A 23,143-nucleotide genomic window follows, 5' to 3' on the forward strand; every position below is an offset into this window, starting at 1 on the left:
ATTGAGATTGTAGTATTCTGCGTTCAACTTCCTGTGTTGCTTCTCCAATGTAGTGAGAACCACTACGGCATTCTATAAAATGCACTTCATTTTGGTTGCATGATCGGACCTGTGTCACACAACCTCTTGTGAATTCAAACATACCAGACACTTGTGAGTCCTATCTGGTAGCTTTTTGCATATATCTGACCTTTCGTCTATTTCTTTGTTTTTTCTTGTCTTTTATAGAATGTATAAATGTATGTTTTCCCATTTAATATTAAAACTATTGATTTTTCACACAGCAGCACAGTATACTTACCTATTTTTTTCTATGCCCGTAAAATATTCTTTCTACATAAATGAAATTCATCAATTGAGTTGCCTTGATTAAATCTTGAATGATCAATCTAAAATGTATTACAAACAATTCATTTAAAATAATTCCTTTAGGAGTTTCTTGTTGTTCTATTATTCACCTGTCTCCTGAGGGAAGATTGGGTTATCCAATATTGTTCTAGTTCCCTCACGATAGACCTTTAACTTCATCTTTTACCTGCCAGCCTATGGCATGTGTGTGGTGACTGTTGTGCCTGCCTTACTTTATATATTTTTAACCCCTTGTATGCGCATGACGGCTCCCGGCCGTCATGCATCACGGTGGGCGTGTGCGCACGACGGACGGGAGCCGTCGTAATCCCGCCCACCGTTTATTTCTCCCGCACAGCGCGGGAAATAAACCCGCACCCAAGGGGTTAACAGAGTTTTGTCACAAAGGTTTTTACACAATAATGTAAATATCACATAGAGTTGTGGTAGTAAATATAGAATGCAATAAAGAGCAGTTAGATCTGGATATGTTGCAGCACTGCAGAGATAATCATGGTGAAGACATGCACACTTCTAGAAGAACCCTCTAGAATTTTGCAGGACTTATCTCACCAAGTTAAACCTGGCCGTGTATGTCCATGGAAAAGATCTGAAATTTTAGAATTAAATTGAGTGGCACTAATTTGTATGGTAATACCCAATTCTTCAGCAGAACCTGTAGTAGTTAAGTAATTCTGCAACCCCAAATTACCAAACCCCAAGATAATATTACTCCTAAGGAGTTCTTGCATTGCTGTGCATTAAGGGCTATGTTATATCTTAACTAAACACTTAATCATCACAGTTTGTATCACATTCAAATCTTTATCTCATACATGCAATACTACACCCACCACCAATACCACCATCATTATCACCATCCCAATAGAAATACTACCAATACCAACCAGACCACCAAATACACCACTAAAACCACTTCGAACATTGCCACCAATACAAATGCCACAACACCACCACCACAAATACCACCAATACCATCACCGCCAATGCCACAACCAAACTTAACACCACCAATTCTACCAGTATTATTAATACTGCAACCACCACAGCACCACCACCAGTACCAAGAATATCAGTAACATGAACACAACAAACAGTACCATGAATAAACCACAGGCAATAACACAGCACCACCAATACAGCAACCATTAACACCAATGACCACCATTACTAATTCTACCACAAAATACCAATACTACAATAACCACCAATAAAACACCACCACTAATTGAATACCAACACCTATCCCACACCACTACCAATAGCACCACACAAACACCACACCACTACCAACACCATCACCACCAATATCACTCCGTTACAAAACCAACTCTACCATCAATATAACTCCAGCCACCAGTACTCCCACGTGTGCCTCCACCTCCATTACCACTAATGCCAACCCCACCAAAAGAGCCACCATGAAAACCATAAATACAATACCACAAATATTGCCACCAATTACATCATTAGTACTACCACTAGAAACACAGCTAACATTACCACCACCAATAACACCACCACCATTATCACCTCTACCACCACTATCAGATCGCTTGCCATTCTTTCTACTGAGTCCTCCAGCCCAAACAATATATCATTTGGTTGCACAATTCTCCACTTGCAGCATGTCCCACCCTTAACAGGCCGGAAATCTTGTAGCTGTAAATCAGTCCAGTTGTATGGTTCAGCTTTGCATTGGTGCACCTGCCTTTGCCAAATTTAATTATCCGAATTTTGCACAAATTTGTGAGCACAGGTAAATCTTTTACTTACCCTTAATTTTAATTCAGTAGAAACATATTGTCAGTATTACTGCATACACCACCCCTCAAAGATTACTAATTTGACTAGCCTATCAGTTTACATAGTGTAGAGAAACACCTGGGGTGTCTACATGCCACAAAATATTCCTAAAATCAGCCTGTAATTGCATTTATTCTGCATTGTATTGTGGTTTCACTTGAAACAGGGTCACGTGAATTGATTAGATTGGAGTAATGCTACAGAGTACTAAAAATCCTGGATCCAGTGTTTTCAATGTAAATTTTACAGAGTATCTATTTGTGGTCTTTGGAATTTAGTCCTTATAGTTTTTTAGTAACCTTTTATTTTATCTTCCTAATTATAGATTTCTTTGCCATAGACAGTGTAGCCCTCTTATCTGATGTCCTTCCTCATGTACATCTTAAAAGTACAATTTAACTGATATGTTAATACTTTTGCTATTCACAAAGGGCATTTACGAGTAGTAAAAGCCTTTTGTGAATAGTGAAAGTCGGAAAGTTAGACTTTCGTCAAACTTTACCTTTGTGAATCGGGTCCCATGTAATTAGTGATTATTACATTGTGAATACTTTTGTGCCCTGAGATCTTTCTATTATCCTTCTCCATCTACATATATGGAAGAGAGGTCTGTTTCTCAATTTTTATGCATTGAGACATAATTTTAGTGGTGTGTTATTATTGCTCTTAATGGCTGTAAGAAGGGTCCTTATAAGAATAATAGACAGAGAAGCTTGGCATTTGTGGAAATCTGCCCTGTAATCAAGTAAGAGAAAGGCTGTCAAAATAAATGTATGCTCAGTATATTTGTTAAAGAGCAATACACTCAAACAAAACACCTCTATTGTGTGGTGGTAGCCTTAGTGTGTATGTGTGTTTGAGTGCATGATTACTTATGCATGTAGACTACAAAGCAAACAGGCCATACCCCTTCCAGAATTATGGACTCCCTTGCTAATATGTTGGTTGACATCCCAAATATTACTTATGACATAACTATTTAACAATGGTTTTCTATTCCCCAAACAAATCCTCTAATTTAACGACTATGAAGTTCTGTCTTGCGACCACTGACTGGATGATGCAGAATAAAGACCTTTGTCCTCCTTCCCTTCTCTCACAGGGACTATAAAGTGAATGAAATCAACTACATGTATGCACAATATGTGGCCAGGACCATGGAGCCTCTGAATATCCCAGACGTCTGCAAGGACAGAAGATTTCCATGGACTGTGAGTAAACAGCACATGAACATTAATACTAATTATGATTCCCTTTCTGATCCTGGTCACCAAATGTTCATTGATATTTTAAAGTCAATGTCTAGAAAGATAGATTTCCTTAACCAATTTATCAAAGAGGCACAGTCTAATGGGAATAGATGGATGTGACTCTTCTCCCTGTTTTCACAACACTCAACGCTTTTGCCTGTGGCAGATGCTGCAATGTTTTTGAAGCATTTGTTGAACTGCACGCCCATCAACCAACATCTACAACATAGGACATATACTTTGCGATCACATCTGGGGTATGGGATGCTATATAAATGGTTCAGTGTAATATAACAGTGGTTCTTAACCTGTGGTTGGGGGACCCCAGGGTGTCTGCAAAGCCTACTCAGGTGGCCCGAGGCTGCTTAGAAAATGAAGTAATATTAACATATTATTAGTGGATATCAATATAAAAAGCTCATTGTAAAAGTGAAACATTTACAACATTCTGTAAATGCAAAGAAGTCGAAATAGGAGGCTAAAAATGATGGGGCTTATCAGGATGGCAGAAAAAGGGGACCGCCCTACAGGCTGTCGGCGGGCCCGACATAGGCATTACAATGCGACCGCCACCACGGCAGTCGCAATGACTACATTTTGCATTGAGGCGGGTGCTGCTGGCTGCAGCATCTGCCGAAATGCAAAATGGGGACACCTGACATATCCCTGCAGTACGTGGCAGGCACCATATGGTGCCTGCCACTTGGTGCAGGGATATGTAGGAAGGCTCCCGATGTCCCTTTCCGCCTGTCTTTTCATGACAGGTTCACCGCTATGAAAGGGCCGGCGGAAAGAAACAGCGTCATGCATACGGCGGTGCCTGGCATGCACCGCCTCCATTGTAGACATTACTCTGCCTTCGACATACCAACGGGTTCATTGACCCTGTCGGATCTATGGCTGTCGGCCTTTATGAACGCCACACATTTGCCCGCCGTCCAAATGTGGCATGCGGAAAAAATTATTGTGATGGCTCGTCGGTGGCGATCCCACCATCGGGCCCTCAGTTACTAACCTCAGGTTGATTTGTGAGCGCAGTGGAAGTGCATCAAACAAAAAATTGTATGGACGATGAGTGCCCTCATTGGAATTTAGAAAAGCTCAAACGTTCCCAATGAAATTACAATTTTAAATTGTTTATATTTGTGAATTAAATAAAATATTTCATAATTTTTGTATTTGTTTGATGAATGATTGTTTCTGCATTTTGTGTGTATTGCTTTGCAGTTCAAATCTTCAAAAATGCTTAGGCTGGGTCCCCGTCTTCTGGCAATGACTCCTTGGGGGTCACTGTAATCAAATAATGATTCAGAGGGTTCCCTGGGTTCCAGTAATGATTAAGTGGAGCCCACAGAAGTCAAAAGGTTATGAACCACTGTAACAGAATATAGATTCCTGCATCAGGTAGCATATTTCATAGTAGCACATACAGACACAGACCCAATCACACAAGAGAAGCTGAGATGTTTAAGGCATGTGCAAAGTGGGCAAGTACTCAGGACCCCCACCTCCAAAGGTCACCCTGGGAAAGGGATTTTTCTCATCATTGTCTTCTTCTTTTCTTTCCTTACCTACTCTCCTGCTCACTGTGTGCCTCTACCTCTCACTCATTCTCTCGCTACCCAGTGTCATCCTGAGGGTTTTCGGGGGCACCAGGCAAGACATAGTCAGTTGGTTTTGAGTGACTCCATTTCTGAAAGTTTAAGTATAATTCAATATTTTTGGCATCACATGGGCTTGTATTACCAGAAAATGTGTAATACGTTTCAAAGTTTTTCCGAACAGGGAGCCCCAAAATATGTCTTGCCTGGGCCCCAGAACTCCGAAAGATGACAAAAGGAACCAAGGGGGCCAAGCGCATCTGTGACAGTGTGTGCAAGAAAACGGATAAAGTAACAAACATAGCCAAGGACACATATCTAAGGGCACATCTAGTTTTGAATCATACTCAGCATAATTCCCAAAGCTATTTGTTATGTTAGTGCAAAGGTGTTCAAACTGTTGGCAGGACCCCTTAGTGAGATTCCTGAAGAGTTCTGGGGGGTGGTGGAGGGGGGCCCAGGCTTTAGCTAAGAGAAGCTTTAATATGCCCATTGGCAACTCCGACAAATAGCATGCTGAAAACAAGGCTGCGATTTAAGTTGAAAGAAAAGCGAGGTCCTTTGGCAGTCTGGAATGCTCAATCTTTTGTCAGTGATTTTCTGGCAGAGAATGGGCGTCAAAGCCTCAACATCTCGCACCCTCATTTCTGCTAAGGGATCATGCAGTAGGCACTTTTAGGCTAATAGGCCTGGCAACTGCATATTAAAAGTCATGCATTTGAGTGCACTTATAAAAGAGATACATTTATTTTAAGCCGCCAAGTGGTTTCAATTATTATGAAACACTTTCAGCCAATTCTGGCATTTAAGCCACAACTCACTATATTTTGGGTCTTGTAGTTTCTCTTTTAACATTGTAATGGTTTCAATAATTCCAGTAGGTAAGGTGTTTTGGCTAAAAAGTCAGGACTGACTGGAGATATCACACATGACTTGGGGCCAGTTGTCAGATGGGTATACTGTGAGACACCGAGAGGCAAGACAAGAACAAACATCGTTTTTGGCAAAGTGTCATAAAATAAACTTTGCGTTTGAATTATTTTTTTCCATATAGCTCTGTACCCCGCGTTCTCACTTGAAATGTTTGGGTTGCTTGCTTTGTGAAACACACACCGTTGATGGGAGGAATGCTTGTAATTTGTCTAACCACTGGCAATCACTTGGGTAGCATCCCAGCACATCATTCTTTTGCTCACCATGCCACCTCAGATTGGACCCAGCCATATGCAAATCAGTCTTGACCCTGCTCCTTATGGGAGCAGTCCAGCCCGAAATGCCAGGCCAAAACCTCACTGAACTGGAACACAAGCACCCCAGGACCGGTTTCACCCTAGTTATGGACTCATCAGCCAGGTAGAATTGGGTTCCAGGGACACAGTGAGCATGGGACCGACGTCGGGCATACCCATGCCACTTAGGGCAGTAAATGAAGCACACAAAAGTTGATGGGAGAAATGCTTGCAATTTATCTAACCACTGGCAATTGCATATGTCTAGTGTGAGATATTGAAAAGCATATCTGTAAATCATTTTTGTCTATATTTGTTAGAGAGCATGCCCTCATGCCCCATAGAATTGTGTAACTTTCAGCATTTAACAATTTAAAAAGTAATTGTGAGAAAATCTTTGTCATTTTGGTGGACCCTGATGAAATTAAGTTACATGGTAGTGGCATAGCTTTAAAAAGTTAGATCATTGTCTTTGTGAAAAAACCAAAAGGTGATGAGTGGAATGGTTGAATTAATCTCATACAATTATAAGTACTCAGGCCCTACTCCAGTCTATCATTTTTTTGCTCACTATACCACTCTAGATATTGACAAGTCATATGCAAATCAGACTTTGTCTTGATCGGATAAGCAAAAGCCAGCCAGAACTACCAGAACAAATGCCCTCCATATGGGAAGACAAGCAAACAATACCGCAAGCTACCTTACAACAAACATGCACTCAATCCAGAGAGTGACTCTCGTATCCCACCAGAGGAAATGAATTAGATATCACAGTTTTGTGATGCGGTCTCTGTTGCCACTCAAAAACATAACCTTTTTCCCTTGTTCGATATGGCTACGACGTCACATCCTCAACTCAAGATTTGCCGTATATATATATATATTCACTTTAAAAACCATAGGTTTCACACATGTTATAGTTAGCTGGACATTTCACTCGTAAAAAACCTATGAAATTCCCCCGTTATAGTTACTGTAGGCAACTATAACTCACGCGACGGCAATCCTCTGCTGATGATCTCAGATATTACATCACTGTATTTAGACACTTATTTACCCATGTCTTCTTCCATTAATCTTTAGCTATACATATATTACAAATATTTATTTTTCATAAAGACACATATGTCATCAGTGATGTAAAATCTGACGTCATCAGCAGAGGATTACGGTCGCGTGAGTTATAGTTGCCTACAGTAACTATAACGGGGGAATTTCATAGGTTTTTTACGAGTGAAATGTCCAGCTAACTATAACATGTGTGAAACCTATGGTTTTTTAAGTGAATTTGCAAGGTTTTTTAAATGCTAATCCCTAACTATAACGTGTGTGAAACCTATGGTTTTTTCAGTGAATATATATATAGTGCAGTCCGTAATCTTGAACTGGTCGAGTGCTCACAGCCGAGATATGGTACAGGTGTGCCCCATGAAGGAGGGGCTAAATCAACAGGAGGAAACCTTAAAATCACAACATCGGAGGCATCTGAAGAGGCTACCGCCGAAACGCGTCATGCCGAATAAACTTAACAAATGTTTTCCTGAAGCCCTGCCGTGTCCCCTTATCTTTTTCGGAGGAGAAGGTGTTTTCGCATATTAGCGTGGGCCAGCAACACGCAAAGGGGACCCTTCCAGAAGTGCCCAGGGACCAGTGGCAATACCCGGACCACCTCACACCTGATGGAGGCAGAGGCCCTTGCTGCCAGCTGACAGTCCGTGAACCACACGGAGAGACGAAGTTACTTTATCGTCGTCTCCTAAGCGTCTGTCGACATCGGAATGATGAGGTTGGAAGCGCAGGGTCCAGGAAATACAATCTGCTAAGCACAGTGCTGTGATCCTAAACCTACCATTCGCTAGCCACTCACCTTGAGGAGGAAAAATCTGGCTGTATGCGACACTCGTCTTTGTGTGAACCAACTGCATGATGGGACTTGCAGTCCGTAATCTTGAACTGGTCGAGTGCTCACAGCCGAGATATGGTACAGGTGTGCCCCATGAAGGAGGGGCTAAATCAACAGGAGGAAACCTTAAAATCACAACATCGGAGGCATCTGAAGAGGCTACCGCCGAAACGCGTCATGCCGAATAAACTTAACAAATGTTTTCCTGAAGCCCTGCCGTGTCCCCTTATCTTTTTCGGAGGAGAAGGTGTTTTCGCAGATATATATATATATATATATATATATATATATATATATATATATACCATGAATTGTGATGATAAAAGAATATATAAGCATTGTCTTATATTGTATCTATGCCCTAACACAACAGCTACCACAAACTTAGTTTTTTGTATTTGTGTGTGTTTCATTTCACATTAATTTATCAGTTTGAGTCCTCTCAAAAAGATGCCACCCCAAAATGCATTGAGGTTTCTAACAAATTGCTCTAGATAAGATTTATGAATATCAGTATTAAGAAAGATATAACTTGCTTATAATTGAGTATCAAGCAAATACTAATTGTAGAGATGATCTTGTCTCAGCCAACTAAACTCCTCACATTGAAAACCTCAGGCAGTGCAACGTGAGAAACAATTCACACTCTGGATTGTGTGCATGTGTGTTGTTACTTAAAGAATCTACATTGGAGGGGTCTAGTCCCGCTGGCATGCTAAAAAGATGTATTTCATGTTTAACAATGGATTTCATACTCAAGTGGGGAACTCATTGGGCATTTGAATTAAGATATTTGTGCCAAAACATTTAAGAATAGAAAAAAAGACAAAGGTGGAATAAACGATAAAACAAAAGAGTAACACTAAATCACAAAGATGTGGATAATGAGGATCATTAGTTTGTAGTGGCTGCAAATGTAAGAGTTAATCTGGTCACCTCTGGGTTATTAGTGAACACAATAAAATGTGTCAGGAATGAAATGTAAGCTTGAAGTTCAGAGGCCAAGAATTAATGTTGAAAGGGCTCAGTGAACGATGGAACACATGCAGCAAAACATGGTAAGAATAGCTGAGTTAAAGCGTTGTGAGGACAATTTGAGGTAGAAATGAGGAGCAGAACCCAATGATTTGAAGGTGTGATTTAGGAATAGTATAAGGTTAGCATGGCGTCTGAAGAGAAGGTTCAGCAGTAGGCTTGGGGAAAGAATAATAAGGTGAGCAACGCAGCTGGGAAGACAATTAAACAAGGAATGAGGACCAGAAAGTAAGGGACAAAATTTACAAGAAAGGGACGCATCTTTAGAAATGCGTCACTTTCCCTGCGCCACCCTGAGAAACCCTTGTGCCACCATGGATGCTGGCGCAAGGATTGACAGATACGTCAGAAATTCTGACGCATCTGTTTATGGCAAAAGTCACGCATTGCTAGAGTCGTGTCGCAGGCACGACGCAACTCCAGCAATGCATTTTGAGGCCTATTCCCACTACACTGCGTCATTCCTTACGCCTGCTTCAGGCAAGTTTTACTAGGCTTTCTTGCGTGGGAACGCCTATCCTGCATACTTTATACCTGACGCAGGTATAATGTGACGCAGGGCTTTACAACATGACACATCTCTCTAGATGCGTCACGTTGTAAATTGGCCATATTTTTTACACCACCGCTGAAACACAGAAGTGTTGCAAGGGGCTTGTAAATCTGCCCCAAAGGATTTAGAGGAGTGTGGTAGGTGCAGGTTTGAGGAGTAGAGGGCAGATGAGGCTGGGGATGAGCTCCTAGTGAGTATGATGAAAACGAGTTGTAGAGGGTTTTGCCAGGTACAACATGGATGTTGATGGGGGCTGGGTACCGAACAAAAGCAATATTCACATGCACAATCAGGATATCTTACAGAATCATTCATCTTTAGTCCCTGATATGATGTACAATTCCCAGCCAAGCAGGTGTGCACCTGTTACCTCCTCTCATGGTGCTCTGAGACCATTCTGCACACCTCTGCCTCCCTCTCTGCCACGTTCAAGCTTCTACACGCCTGCTCTGACATCTGTTTCAGGGAGGCCAGGGACATGCACGGAACAAAAACGTGACAAAATCTTTTGAAATAAATACCGCGGGGATTATTTCCAATTAAAATATTTTTGGGTGAAAGACAGATAACATGTTTGGACTGGCAGATCGCGGAATAAACAGCAACGCTCTCTGCCGAGACACAGTTGAGACCACTTGAAATGTTGTACCCAAAATAATAATAGCGGTGTCTGTAGTTGTGGCGCCTGCGAAGATGGAAGATGTTGGTGTTTCAGATTCCAAATTCCGTTTTGCAACCAGGCATTTTTTTTTCTTATGTAAAGTGAATGCTATCGTGGTTTCATATATGCAGTCTAAGGGCGCAATCATGCAGGTTTTAAAACAGATTATTTCAGATTAAAAATTGATTAGATTTGAGCTGTGCTCGGTGCATTGCAGAGCATTGTGCTTTGTTTGCCTTTGTATGGTTACAAAATGAGTCAATGTTTGATAGTGCGAATGCTTCTTCCAGGGCTTAATTTGTAAAATAATAAGTGCCAGGGCCCTGACCAGGAGGCCACTGTAGCTAGCTCCACCCATTGACCCATCATCGCTGCCAATGACGGTATCAAAACAACTACTAACCATCTCTCTCGCCTGGATTATTCCAGGCCCCCAAATCTAAAGGAATGGCTGGGGAGGCAGTTATAAGCATTTTTTAAATGTATGTTGTATTCATAAACAACCATTGTTCTACTCATCTCTAAATTAGATGAACAGCACCACCATGTGGCAGTGTCTGATAAGTGAGGTGATTACAATTAAGGGCCGGTGCCGAGCACTGGAAACCAAGTAAATTCTGGTGCCCAGCACCGGACGCCACAGGCTCAAATTAAGTACTGGCTTCTTCACAGAAACCCTTGCTTTGAACCAATTCCCTGGCAGACTCCTCAAAGGCCCCACGTTAGGGAAGTTCCTTTTAGGGTTGAGCCTGCGACAGCATGTGCTAGCGTATACGTCTCACTGTTTTTAACAAAAATGGCTTGGAGCCCACCCGTTGCTTACCATTTGTTGGCTTGCGTAACAGTCTTCTTTACAGCTGTGTAGTTGGTCAAGGCATGCCTAACATCATTCCTGTTCCTCTCTGTGGAGTAGGGACAAAGCACTGATTGATTCAACTTAATCGATGCCCATCCGGTGCTCCCAGCGTGATTGAGGAACTATTTGGTTCTTTTTAACTTTTCGTGCCCTGAAAACAGAAGGCATGTGACTTGCAAAAACGTGCCCAGCAGGGCAAACAGAATTTCAAAGATTAATTTCCTATAGTTATCTTTCTTTTATTTTGCCTAGTCTTCGTTGCTCACTTTGCACTCATGTTTTCTTTTGTTTTTGCTCATGGGCGCTATTCTCAAAAGATGAGGATTATGATATTGCAAAGCAACATTGTTTCTTTCTTATGTGTAATTTCTGAAATCATGCTTTAACACATAATTGTGCAGTAAACCCCAATCCACCCCACTCCAATTCGCCTCACTTCAATCCACGCCAGTCCACCCCACCTAGCCCCACAGCAATCTTCCTCACTCAATCTAATCCACCCCAGACCAATCCAATCCAAACCACTCGCCCCAATCCAATCCACCACACTCAAATCTTCCCAAACCACTGCATTCCAATCTGCCCCACTCCAATCCAAAACAATCTGCCCCACTCCAATCCAAAACAATCTGCTCCAATCCAAAACAATCTGTCCCACTCCAATCCCAAAAAATCTGCCCCACACCAATCCTAAACAGTCTGTCCTACTCCAATCAAAAACAGTCTGCCCCCACTCTAATTTGCCCCTTTCCAGGGCAAAACAATGTGCCCCACCCCAATCAAATCCACCACACTCAAATCCTCCCAACCCACTGCATTCCAATCTGCCCCACTCCAATCCAAAACAATCTGCCCCACTCCAATCCAAAACAATCTGTCCCACTACAATCCAAAGCAATCTGTCCCACTCCAATCCAAAACAATCTGCCCCACTCCAATCTGCCTCACTCTAATCCACTCCACTCCAATCTGCCCCACTCCAATTCAAAACATTCTGTCCACTCCAATCCGCCCCACTCTAATCCATCCCACTCAAATCTACCCCACTCTAATCCATCCCACTCAAATCTACCCCACTCTAATCCATCCCACTCAAATCTACCCTACTCCAATCTGCCCCACACCCGTCTGCCCACTTCAATCCACCCCACTCCAATCCAAAACAGTCTGTCCAACTCTTATCTGCCCCACTCCAATCCAAAACAATCCGCCCACTTCAATCCACAAACTCCAATCCAAAACAAACAGCCCCACTCCAATCTGCCCCTCTTCAATCCAAAACAATCTGCCCCACTCCAATCCAAGGCAATCTGCCCCACTCAAATCCAACCCACTCCAATCCTCCTCACTCCTATCCACCCCACTTCAATCCACCCACTGTAATTTGCCCCACTCCTATTTGCCCCGCTCTTAATCACCCCACTCCAAACCAGTCCACCTCCCTCAATCCACCAACTTCATCTTAATTCACCCCACTCCAACCTACCCCACTCCAATCCAATTCACTCCACCCCAATCTAATCTACCTCACTCCAATCCACTTCACCCCAATCCAACGCCATACCACTCCCTCCCCAATGCACCCCACTGAAATCCAATCTACCACAATCCACTCCAATTCAAAACAATCTGCCCCACTCCAGTATACCCTGCACCAATCTGCCCCTCTCCAATCCTAAGCAATCTACCCCACTCAATCCAAAATAGTCTACTCACTCCAAACCAAAACAATCTATCCCACTCCAATCCAAAACAATCTGCCCCTCTCTAAACCAAATAAAACTGCCCCACTCCAATTAGCCTCACTCCAATCCAAAACAATCTGCCCTACTACAATCCAAAACAATCTTCCCCATTCCAATCCAAAACAATCCACCCCCTCCAATCTGCCCCACTCCATTTCACCCATTGCAATCCAATCCACCTCACCATAATCCAATCCATCCTAATACAATACAATTGACCCCAATCTTATCCACCTCACCCAAATCCAGTTCACCCCACCCCAATCCAGTTCACCCCACCCCAATCCAATCCTCCTCAATCTAATCTACCCCAAACCAATCTACCCCACTTAATCCAATCCAATCCACCACTCTGCAATCCAATCTATTCCACTCCACTCCAATCCACCCCACCACACCACACCCCACGCCAATCCAATCCACCCCACCCGAATACAGTTCACTCCACCCCAATCCAAACCACCTCAGTCCAATCCAACCCAACCTAAACCACCCCACTCAATCCAATCCACACCAGTCCAATCCACCACACTGCAATCAATCTATTCCACTCCAATCCACCCACCCCATGCCAATCTATTCCAATCCACCCCACTCCATTCCACCCCACTCCTGTGTACCCCACTCCTGTCAACCCCATGCCAGTCCAGTCCACCCCACTCCAGTCAACCCCACCCCAATACAATCCACCCACCTCACCCCATTTCAAACCATCCCACTCTACTCCAATCAACCCCACTCTCCTCCAATCCATCCCAGTTCAGCCCAACCCACTCAATCCAATCCATCCAGCACACCACACTCTAATCCACCCGACTCCAATCCACCCCACTCCAATCTACCACACTCCAACCCAGTCCACCCCCTCTTGTCCAGTCCAATCCACCCCTCCAATCCACTCTAATTCACCCCACTCCAAACCACCCTATTTTAATCCAATCCACCTCACCCCAAACCAAGCTAATCCACCCCATCCCACCCCACCCCACCCCAAACCAATCTAATCCTCCGCACCCCACTCCAATCCACCCCAATCCATTCCACCTCATCCCATGTCAATATATTCCACTCCTATCCAATCCGCCCCACCCAGTCCACCCACTCCAATCCACCCAACTCTACTCAATCCAACCCACTGTATCCCAATCCAATCCACCCCACTCTACTCCAGTCCAATCCACCCCAATCTACTCCAGTCCAATCCACCCCACTACCTCAATCCACACCAACCCACTCCACCCTATTCATACCCGCTCCTTTCCACTCTATGCAGCTCAGTTCTATGGCACTCCACTCTGACACCGCACTGTATGACACTGCACTCTACGACACTCTCTGCCACTGAACTCTACATCCCTCTACTTAACAATACCACACTCTACTCTGACAAATCCATTCTACAACACTCTAGTGCCCCACTCCACTCTAGGACACTCCACACCACTAACTTTTAGCCATGCTGAACAGCAGGCATACTGGTCTACAACATGGTAAAAACACATTACCAAAGCCAATAGTTCTCGTATAAGCGAGACCTATTGGCTTTGCAAATGCTTGTTATGTCTTGCCTACTAGACAGTGAATGTGCTGTCTGTCGCAAGAAATATTGTCAGCTTACAGTGGGCTAAGAAGAACCCACCCATTGCTTACTAATTGTTTGGCTTCATTACCACTCATCTGCTTGCTTCTTATTTGTTATTTTGTGTGGACTTTACTTCCTCCTCATGTTTTTGTCACTCCCTTGAATCATGTATGCATTATTTGTGTCCTTCCAGTGCTCACATTTCTGGCACTACTTTTTTCTTCACTTTGTTTAAGTTTTCCAGCTGTCTCTCTGATGTACTTCCTCTCTTAACTGTGATTGTGTTGCTCTTTCTTGTCGGTGTGCTTTTTCCCAGCCCTGCTGAGCTGTGCACATGCATGTGCGCCTCTCCTGTCCCACCTGTTCTTCTACCCCCAGCTCGGTGGTGCTCTGTAATCTGTTTCCTTATCCCCCACTCCATGCTCCTCTCTTTTCACTTGCTGACACCACTCTTCCCTCACCTATGCCCCCTTGTTGCTCCTTCTACCTGTGTTGCTGCCCCCTCCATCCTGTTGCTTCCCTACCATTTGTGATTCCAACCAACCCCTCTGTGTTGCTACCTCTCACTTGCTACTTTTTCTTCTTGTTGCTTACTGATCAAACTCAGAGTGGTAAACAAAAAGAAAAAAAGTGCTCTTGACATTTTGTATGCACGCACATGCTTGGATCACCCACCTTTGAAATGACACAGCATGGCTACACCCAATGGCAAGACCTATTTGAATTACCATTGCATGTTTAATTTGAGTATGAACATTAGCTAGTTTGAAAATATTTTTCTCCTTCACTGTTCTGTGGTGTTTACCATTACCATCACATTTAATATGCACTTGAAACAACTTCTTTGATGTTTGGAAGTGTGATTATTAATGTAGTTTAATTATGACACATTTGGTGAAGATAACATTTTATTAAGGATAATGCAGTTTTTAGTGTTTTGCTCATCCTGCTCATTCCCCTTTCCAAATCAATTTCCCCTGCAGGTCTTCTCTCCCCACAGTTCTCACGGTGCACAGCACACTGTGACACAATTGGTTATTTTCCTTAGAGTGCATGTATTGTGAATAAAACTTTCCATCATGCTCCTGATGTATTCCTCTGAAGCAGACTTCCGCTGGACATTCCTACTCAGGCGTGCTAGCACACTAGTGTATTCGTGTTTGAATGAGAATGTTTCATATTGTATTTTACATCTCTAGACTGCTGTTGCAGTTAAGGGTACCGAAAGATTCCTGACTACCTTAGAAATGAGTTAGTGTTATAAAACTTCTAATGACAATTAAACTTCTGATTCCTCCAATATGTGCTTTCGCTAGTCATGCTATGCTGAATCTGCAATTTAGTTCATTGTTTATGCGTCAAATGTGTATAAAAAACCCTTGTTTTAGGGGTGAGCCAGAGATGATTTTCTTTTTCTGTCAGGCCTTATTTATTTCAAGGAGACTTTCTATTTTCTACTGAGATCTCTGACCATCTATTTGGAGATGTTACCTTTTCTCTTGGAGATGCTGTCAGTGTTACTTGTGAATCTGACATTTAGATTTTTGAGAAGCATTTTTGCTTCTTACGACTTGGAATAGTTTCTGATTTCTGGCTATGTACTCTGTACATAGACGAGCCTTTGTGGCATTTACTGCAATTCTCTGAGATTTTATAATAAACTTTTTATCATGCTAGAACTCAGTCATTGAGTGGTCCCAGTCACTATTTGATTAACTCTGCTAATTTGTTTGGGCTTTATGTCAAGGAGAGTGGTGACTCTTATCGGTAGATTAAGAGTGCTGGAGCTGAACTGCCAGAGATACATTTTGGTTTAATTGAAATATTGAGGTTTAGTGAATTATTGGAATTCGGGCTCCCACAATTTTGGTAGCTGAGGATAGTTGCATAAAAACAACTGCTTATGAATAGGGATCCCCCAAAGATTTTCCTGTGATTTCTGAGTCTTTAATGCCTGGACAAAGGGAGAAAGGTGTTTTTGGAACTCTGGCAAAAAAGTTTGGGACTGACCTTCCCAAGAAGTGACTGACTGTGCATTCTGGAGTGTAAGTATTAATAGGGAGTATCATTTTTGTGAGTGCACATTGAAGTATGAGTTCGAGAGATGGATTTTTATTGTGAGTTGGTTGGTTACGCAATAATGATTGTGGATTCAATTGGTGGAATGATCACTGTTGTGCTGATGTATTATTTATATTTGTAAATGTATTTGAGGTTCTACTGGTTTATCAGTTAGTCAGGCTTGGTTATCAGATTAGTCGAAATCCAACATCTCGAGATATATTGATAGTGCTTGTCTGTAATTGCAGTGTGCAGAGCGAGGTGCCTCTTACACATTGTTAGAGACTCTGAAATAATTTCTTTTTCTAGGTTGTGTTTAAATTTAGTTAGTGAACTTTGCTCATGTGCATAGAGCAAGTGCACTGATTAGAGTAGATACCTGTTCGACAGTCTACTAAATTTTGTTCTGAATTCTAAAGGTTTAAGATTTGTGATTGAGTTATTGTACATGATTTACTGACTTTTCCTTCCTTTCTAGGTTAAACATAATAGGCTTTATCAGTTATTTGGTTTTAAAGAGGTTTTGCAATTTTATTTTCCTGTGCATGGAAAGTCATATTTTAATTGTTTGCTCAGACAGGGTGCCATGCTGGAATTGGTGAGATGTCGGAAACAAAGAGGAGGGGAAGGAGGAGTAAGGGTTTTTGTAATAAGGTCCAGCATACGTACCCAAGCGACTATGTATGAACAAAGAGTATGCAGTTCCTAACAGAATAGAACAAAGACAATTACTAACTGTGAGGCAATCACCAGAAAAAAGCAGGAGAGTGGTCTCCTTATTGGAAAAAGGCCCTCACACACCTGACAAGAAGGTGTCTTGCTTCATCATCGGGCCTGCTCCTACTCGGGCCGGCGCTGCAATGCCCGATCAGGCGCCCGTGATGGGGCCTACTTAACGGAGATCTTTATTCCGAAGCCGACAGGTGAAGTGCAAGTGAGGGTCTTAGTGTAGGTGAACGTGAAAGTGTATAATGAAGTTAAAATAGGGAAAAGTAATCCAATCAGAATAATTTTAATGAGTTTGGTACTTCCCCTAATTAAAAATGAAATCGCGTATGATCACCCTATGTGGTGCTATTATACGCTGAAATGTGAGGTCAACATGTTTCTTGCCCTATTGTCAGTTTGATGGCAATTCCTCAGGACCTAATAGAAATACTACCTACACATTTTTTGGTTGTGGACACCCAACACATGTAGTGAAAAGTGACCACCCTTACAGCACCCTAAAAAATGTGGGGGTACCTCTGGTGTGAAAAGGTTAATCAAGTGTGACCCTTAATATTTATGGTCCGGGCCATACCTGTACCGGTCGCCGTCGACACTGAATTCTAGTGCCGGTTCTGTAGTGGAGAGAACGAGTTGATCCTACCCCGGCGGCGCAACCGGTCCATTGGTGAGATGTCACCATAAGGCAGTGCCCTAATTGGTTGGTTACTGACAAGGCCGTGCTGTGATAGGTTGACTTTTGACAGAGATGACCTGCAACTGGTTGTTTGTTTATTGTGATTTTGAGATTGCTTGAGTTTATTTCTATTACAGTTTGAACGTAAACAACAGGACGCTTATGAGTAAAGCCTAAGGTTACTGTTGTACCTAGGGAGGGTCAGAAAGTGCCTGCAGAAGGAATGCCAGCCTATGAGATGATGAAAGCGAATGAGTACAATACATGTACCTGAATTTCAGATTGGATTAAATATACTGCACATGATGAAGTTTTACAATTTCCATTATAGGGTGCCTTTAATGTTAGGAAACTAGATTTCTTTAGGTGAACAATGTATGACATGAAGTCAGCGTCCAGACCTACACAGTTTGAGGAGCTTAATAAATGGGATTGCATGACTACAGAGAAAGAGAGAAAAAAGTGGCAAAGCAGGTGAAGAGTTCATTCAGACATTGGCTTGAGAGCAAAATGGATCCGCAGAAGAAACGTTGAAGGGAGGAAATGATTGACTGTGTAAAAACATTCCATGATATTGTCACTGAGAAAAGAGAACAGGATAAAAATAAGTGAAGGAGGAAAATGAACAAGCAGATGACCTGATGATAAATTTATAAGTGAACCTGTGAATTCCAGACCTCCACCATATACAAAAAGGGCAGCCGATGCGACCCCTGCTACTTTCGGGAGTGGGCAAAGGTGCTGGGGGAAATAATGCGGTGGTGCAAACTGAGATGACAGCAGTGCCTAGTATGAGTATGGATGTACCATCTGACACTAAGACTCAGGATGTTACCTCTGTTTTAGAATTTATTTTGGGAGTGGTTCATGGAGGAAACTGTGTACACGTGTAATGAACCAGAGCTGATTCATATGCATTTACACATAATTTCAAAAAGTTGCATGCAGATCCAGCAAAGTGGTATGATGAAGTACATAAGTTGACACATATTTTTCAGGTGTTTTGGACAGATTTGAATTAATTAAGTGAGCATGTTGTTCCTGGAGATTCGTGGCTAGAATGTAACGTTGTGGTTGGATGGCCGACACAAGAACCAGCTTGATTCAATCCCAACAAAGCACCTACAACAGAGATAACAAAGAAATTTAAGGCTGTGATTGAGTACTTAAAAAACTGAGTGCCTGAGAAGGATACAAATTGGCATAGGATTTGGAGAAACTCACAAGAACCTAAAGAGTCAATGCATTCTTTTTATGAGAGGCTAATGCATAATTATAAGAAATACAGCAGAGTCACAAATCCTGAAAAATATGAGGTTAGTGGTTTCGTACCTGCTTTCGTGAATAGATTGAGGCCAGGAATTAGTAATCACATTCAACAGAGTGAGTTGTGCTGGCAGACAAAGGGCACAGATGAGATCTTAATGTTAGCACAAAAATAGTAGTTATTATTTTGAGACAAAGCAGAAAAAAATCAAATAAAAGCTGATGTTTGCTCACACAAAGCAGTTTGAGAAAGGGTCCCGAAATAAAATGGGTTCAAACATGAATATTGTGCAAACTGGAATGAATGGGATGCAGAGAAATAATATGATAGTTCAAAATATGCCGAATTCAGAACAGAATGTGTAGAGTCAGACATTTTGAATGCCAATGCCAACAGCCCCTGTGATGTAGCAGAAGATGAGGAACAAGATGCGCTGTAGTTTAGGGTACCAGCAGAATACATTGATTCTGAGTGATGAGTTGGCAGGGAGTAGTTCACAATGATTATGCCTGAGAGGGGAGGAGGATTGCATGCTTGGAGCAGTCTTAGAGTAAGACTAAAGTGGCCCATATGTCGGCAGAGAAGTCAATGGCCATCCCGTTTCATTTTTAATCGATACCGGGGGCTACCAGTTCAATCTGTGGATCCAAACCTACCCTTCTCGGGAAGAGAAGTCTAAGTTGTAGGGTTCAGTAATAAATGAACTGTTAATCAAGTTACAGCAGAAGTATCATTCAGGATCTCCACAAGATTAACAAAATTGTTGCTCCATGTTGTCCAGTTGTACCTAATCCAGCAGTGACTTTGTTTCAAATTCCATCAGAAGCAGCATTATGTGTAGTTAGTGACTTATGCCAAGCATTCTTCTCCGTTCTGCTTCATGAGGAGTTGCAATTTCCTTTTGCATTCCAATTTTTGAATGAAGATCTTGCGTAGTATAGTATAGTATAGTATAGTATAGTATAGTATAGTATAGTATAGTATAGGATCCCATAAGAGTATTCTGAAAGTCCTTCAATCTTCTCGCAAATACTGAAGAAAGATCTAGAGAGTTTGAAGTTTCCATGCAATTCAGTCCTAGTGCAATATATTGATGCCCTACTGGTTGCATCTAGGATAAATGAGGACTGTAAATTTGATACAATTGCCCTGCTGAATCACTTAGCTGATAATGGACTTAAAGGTTCCCAAACTAAAACGCTGTATTGTAAAAAGGAAGTCATCTGTCTCAAACACCATATTAAAATAAGTGTGAGGAAAGTCTCTAATGAACGTGTTTCTGTAATTCTGAAATTGAATCAGCCAACCACCCAATGGGAGGTTCAGATGTTTCTTGGAATTGTTGGATACTCTCATAAGTAGATTGAAAAGCCTTTGGTAAGGTTGGGGTGCAGTTATGTCCATGATTCAACCGTTTGATGAGGAATGCATTGACTTTTTAAAAAACACAGAGTGTTTGTGTCATGTACCCATCCTCGGGATGACTGATTACAATGTAATGTTTTTCCGATTTTGTTCATGAGCGAGATGGATATGCCCTTTTGATTCTTATCCAAAAAGATGGGGGTTTAATGCACCCAATGATTTATCTTTATGTTCTATTGAATCCAGTAGCTGTAAGTCTTCCAGGTTGTTTGAAATTGGTTGCTGCTGTCTGCTTGGCCATTGAACAGAGTAAAGAGATTGAGATGGGTCATACTTTAATTGTCTGTGTTCCTCATACAGTTTAGATATTTTTGACAAGGCCGAGGACCCAAGACATGACAGACAGCAGACTGACTCATTATGAGCAGATAACACTTGCTGCAGAGAACATTTCCATGTAGCGATGCAATGTCTTGGACCCAGCAACACTTTTTCCTATTTGAGACAGAAGTTGCAAACACAGGAAAAATGACGATGAGATTGATGACAAAGTAGACTGTACTTGAATTGAGGTAACCGAGTTATGTACAAAACGAAGACCAGGTAATAAAGAAACACCTTTGGAAATGGCTGATCTGATATTGTTTGTTGATGGATCTTGTTTAGGAGACCAGTATGGAAAATTGAGAGCTGCCTATGCAGTATGTTCCAGTTACGGGACACTGAAAACATCTACCAAATGTAACTTCTGCGCAAGTGGCAGAACTGGTTGCCTTAACAAGAGCTTGCTGCCTATCAGAGAATTTGAATTTGACGATTTACACAGACAGCCAGTATGGTTTTGGTGTTGGTCATGATTATGGACAGCTATGGTCACAAAGAAGAGTTATGGCATCTTCAGGAACTCCCATAAAAAATAGTGTGTACGTATTAGATTTGTTAAAAACTATAGAGAAGTCAAATGAAATTGCTGCCATAAAGTGTACAGCCCATAATGCTGGCAAACATATGATTACTTTTAGGAATAGATATGAGGCTCAGGCAGGCAAAATATTGTGCATTACAAAAAGAGTCAGTTGTACAGAAAAATGAAAAGAAATAATTGGGAACTAATTCAGTACAACATACAGACAATGTAAATTGTTTCTTTATGGGTTAAATGCAGATTTCTTTGAGTGAATTGAGGAATTTGCAGGAGGATGCTCCAGAAAACGAAAAAAGAAAATGGGAGACATTAGCTCCCCAAAATATTATCAGGATGTGTATGTTAATGCAGAACATAAGAATGTGCTGCCTGACTCAATACTACATCCGATTGTGCAAGTACCTGCGCAACCAAATGCATGCAGGTAAAGATAGTCTAATTAGGATTTTAAAAAGGTATTGAGAAAAGGATTTCGAAATTTTGCAGAAGATGTTTGCAGCCTATGCTTGACATTCCATTTAAATAATCTAGACAAAAGAACAGTTACAGTGGTGAAAAATTGGAAGGCCCATTTATAAGACTCCATGCAGATTTTATTGAGATGCCAAACTGTAATAGCTTTAACTATGTCATGGTAATAATCTGCTTGTTTTCTAAATGGGTGGAAGAATTTCCCACAAGGAGAGCAGGTAGCCTTACAGTTGCTAAATTGTTTTTGAGGGATTTGCTACCGCGAGTCAGTCTACCAACTTCTTTTGAGGCTGATCGTGGTGCGCATTTTAAAAATGAAGTTTTGCAAATAATCTGTACAACATTCAGTATCAACAGTGGTGACCGGCATGACTCACGGGTAGCGGGACAGGGGGTGGGCATGGGGGACGCATGTGTCTGCGGGGTTGCACAAAGGAAAAAAATATATTTTTACACTTACCTTGCCGCCGGGTCCCGCGATTCTTCTACTTGCTCCTGCTCTCCTCGTGGGAGGGGAAGCCTGGAAGAACAGCCAGGCTCCCCTGACCAACCACAATGCTGCAATGCAGCGTCGTGATTGGTTTTGAGCATCCTGGTTCGACGCTCAAACAGGGAATGGGGGCCTGGGCTTGTTCTCCATGCATGCTGTAATGCAGCCTGCATAGAGAACGGAGAAAGTGTCCATGACTGGTTTGGGGGGCCCGAGAGGGCTGACCAAACAGTCACTGTGCACTTAGGAGTGGGCAAACCCCTCCTGTCGTGCTCGTGAGCAGAGCTGCCCCACCCACCCGCCCATCCGCCGCCCATAAGGAAACCTAAAATGCATTATCATTTTATACTTCCTTCGCTTTACACTGCTCTAAGGCAGAAGGGCGACGCTCCTCCACCATAGCGGAGGAGCCGCCACTGAGTATCAACCAGAGATTCCATTGTAGTTATTGCCCACAATCCTCTGGTCCTGTGGAACGGGCAAACAGCACTCTTAAGAACAAGCTAGCAAACGTGTGTGCTTTGACTGGTTTGAAGTGGCCTGATGTTCTTCCCGTTGTTTTGATG

At 42.2% G+C, this 23,143-nt stretch overlaps 1 protein-coding gene across 5 annotated transcripts in view; it reads left to right on the top strand.

The window, feature by feature from the left end:
* PDE5A (phosphodiesterase 5A) overlaps window positions 1-23,143 on the top strand; it is a 708,225-nt gene that overhangs the window by 502,914 nt on the left and 182,168 nt on the right. For all 5 annotated transcript variants that reach the window (XM_085634223.1, XM_085634230.1, XM_085634240.1 and 2 more), the window contains exon 8: window positions 3,278-3,386. In XM_085634223.1, coding sequence (XP_085490349.1) covers window positions 3,278-3,386 — 109 coding nt within the window. The remainder of the gene's footprint in view (window positions 1-3,277; window positions 3,387-23,143) is intronic.

This window comes from Triturus cristatus, chromosome 2_1 (assembly GCF_964204655.1).
Source record: "Triturus cristatus chromosome 2_1, aTriCri1.1, whole genome shotgun sequence".
Classification (NCBI taxonomy): domain Eukaryota; kingdom Metazoa; phylum Chordata; class Amphibia; order Caudata; family Salamandridae; genus Triturus; species Triturus cristatus.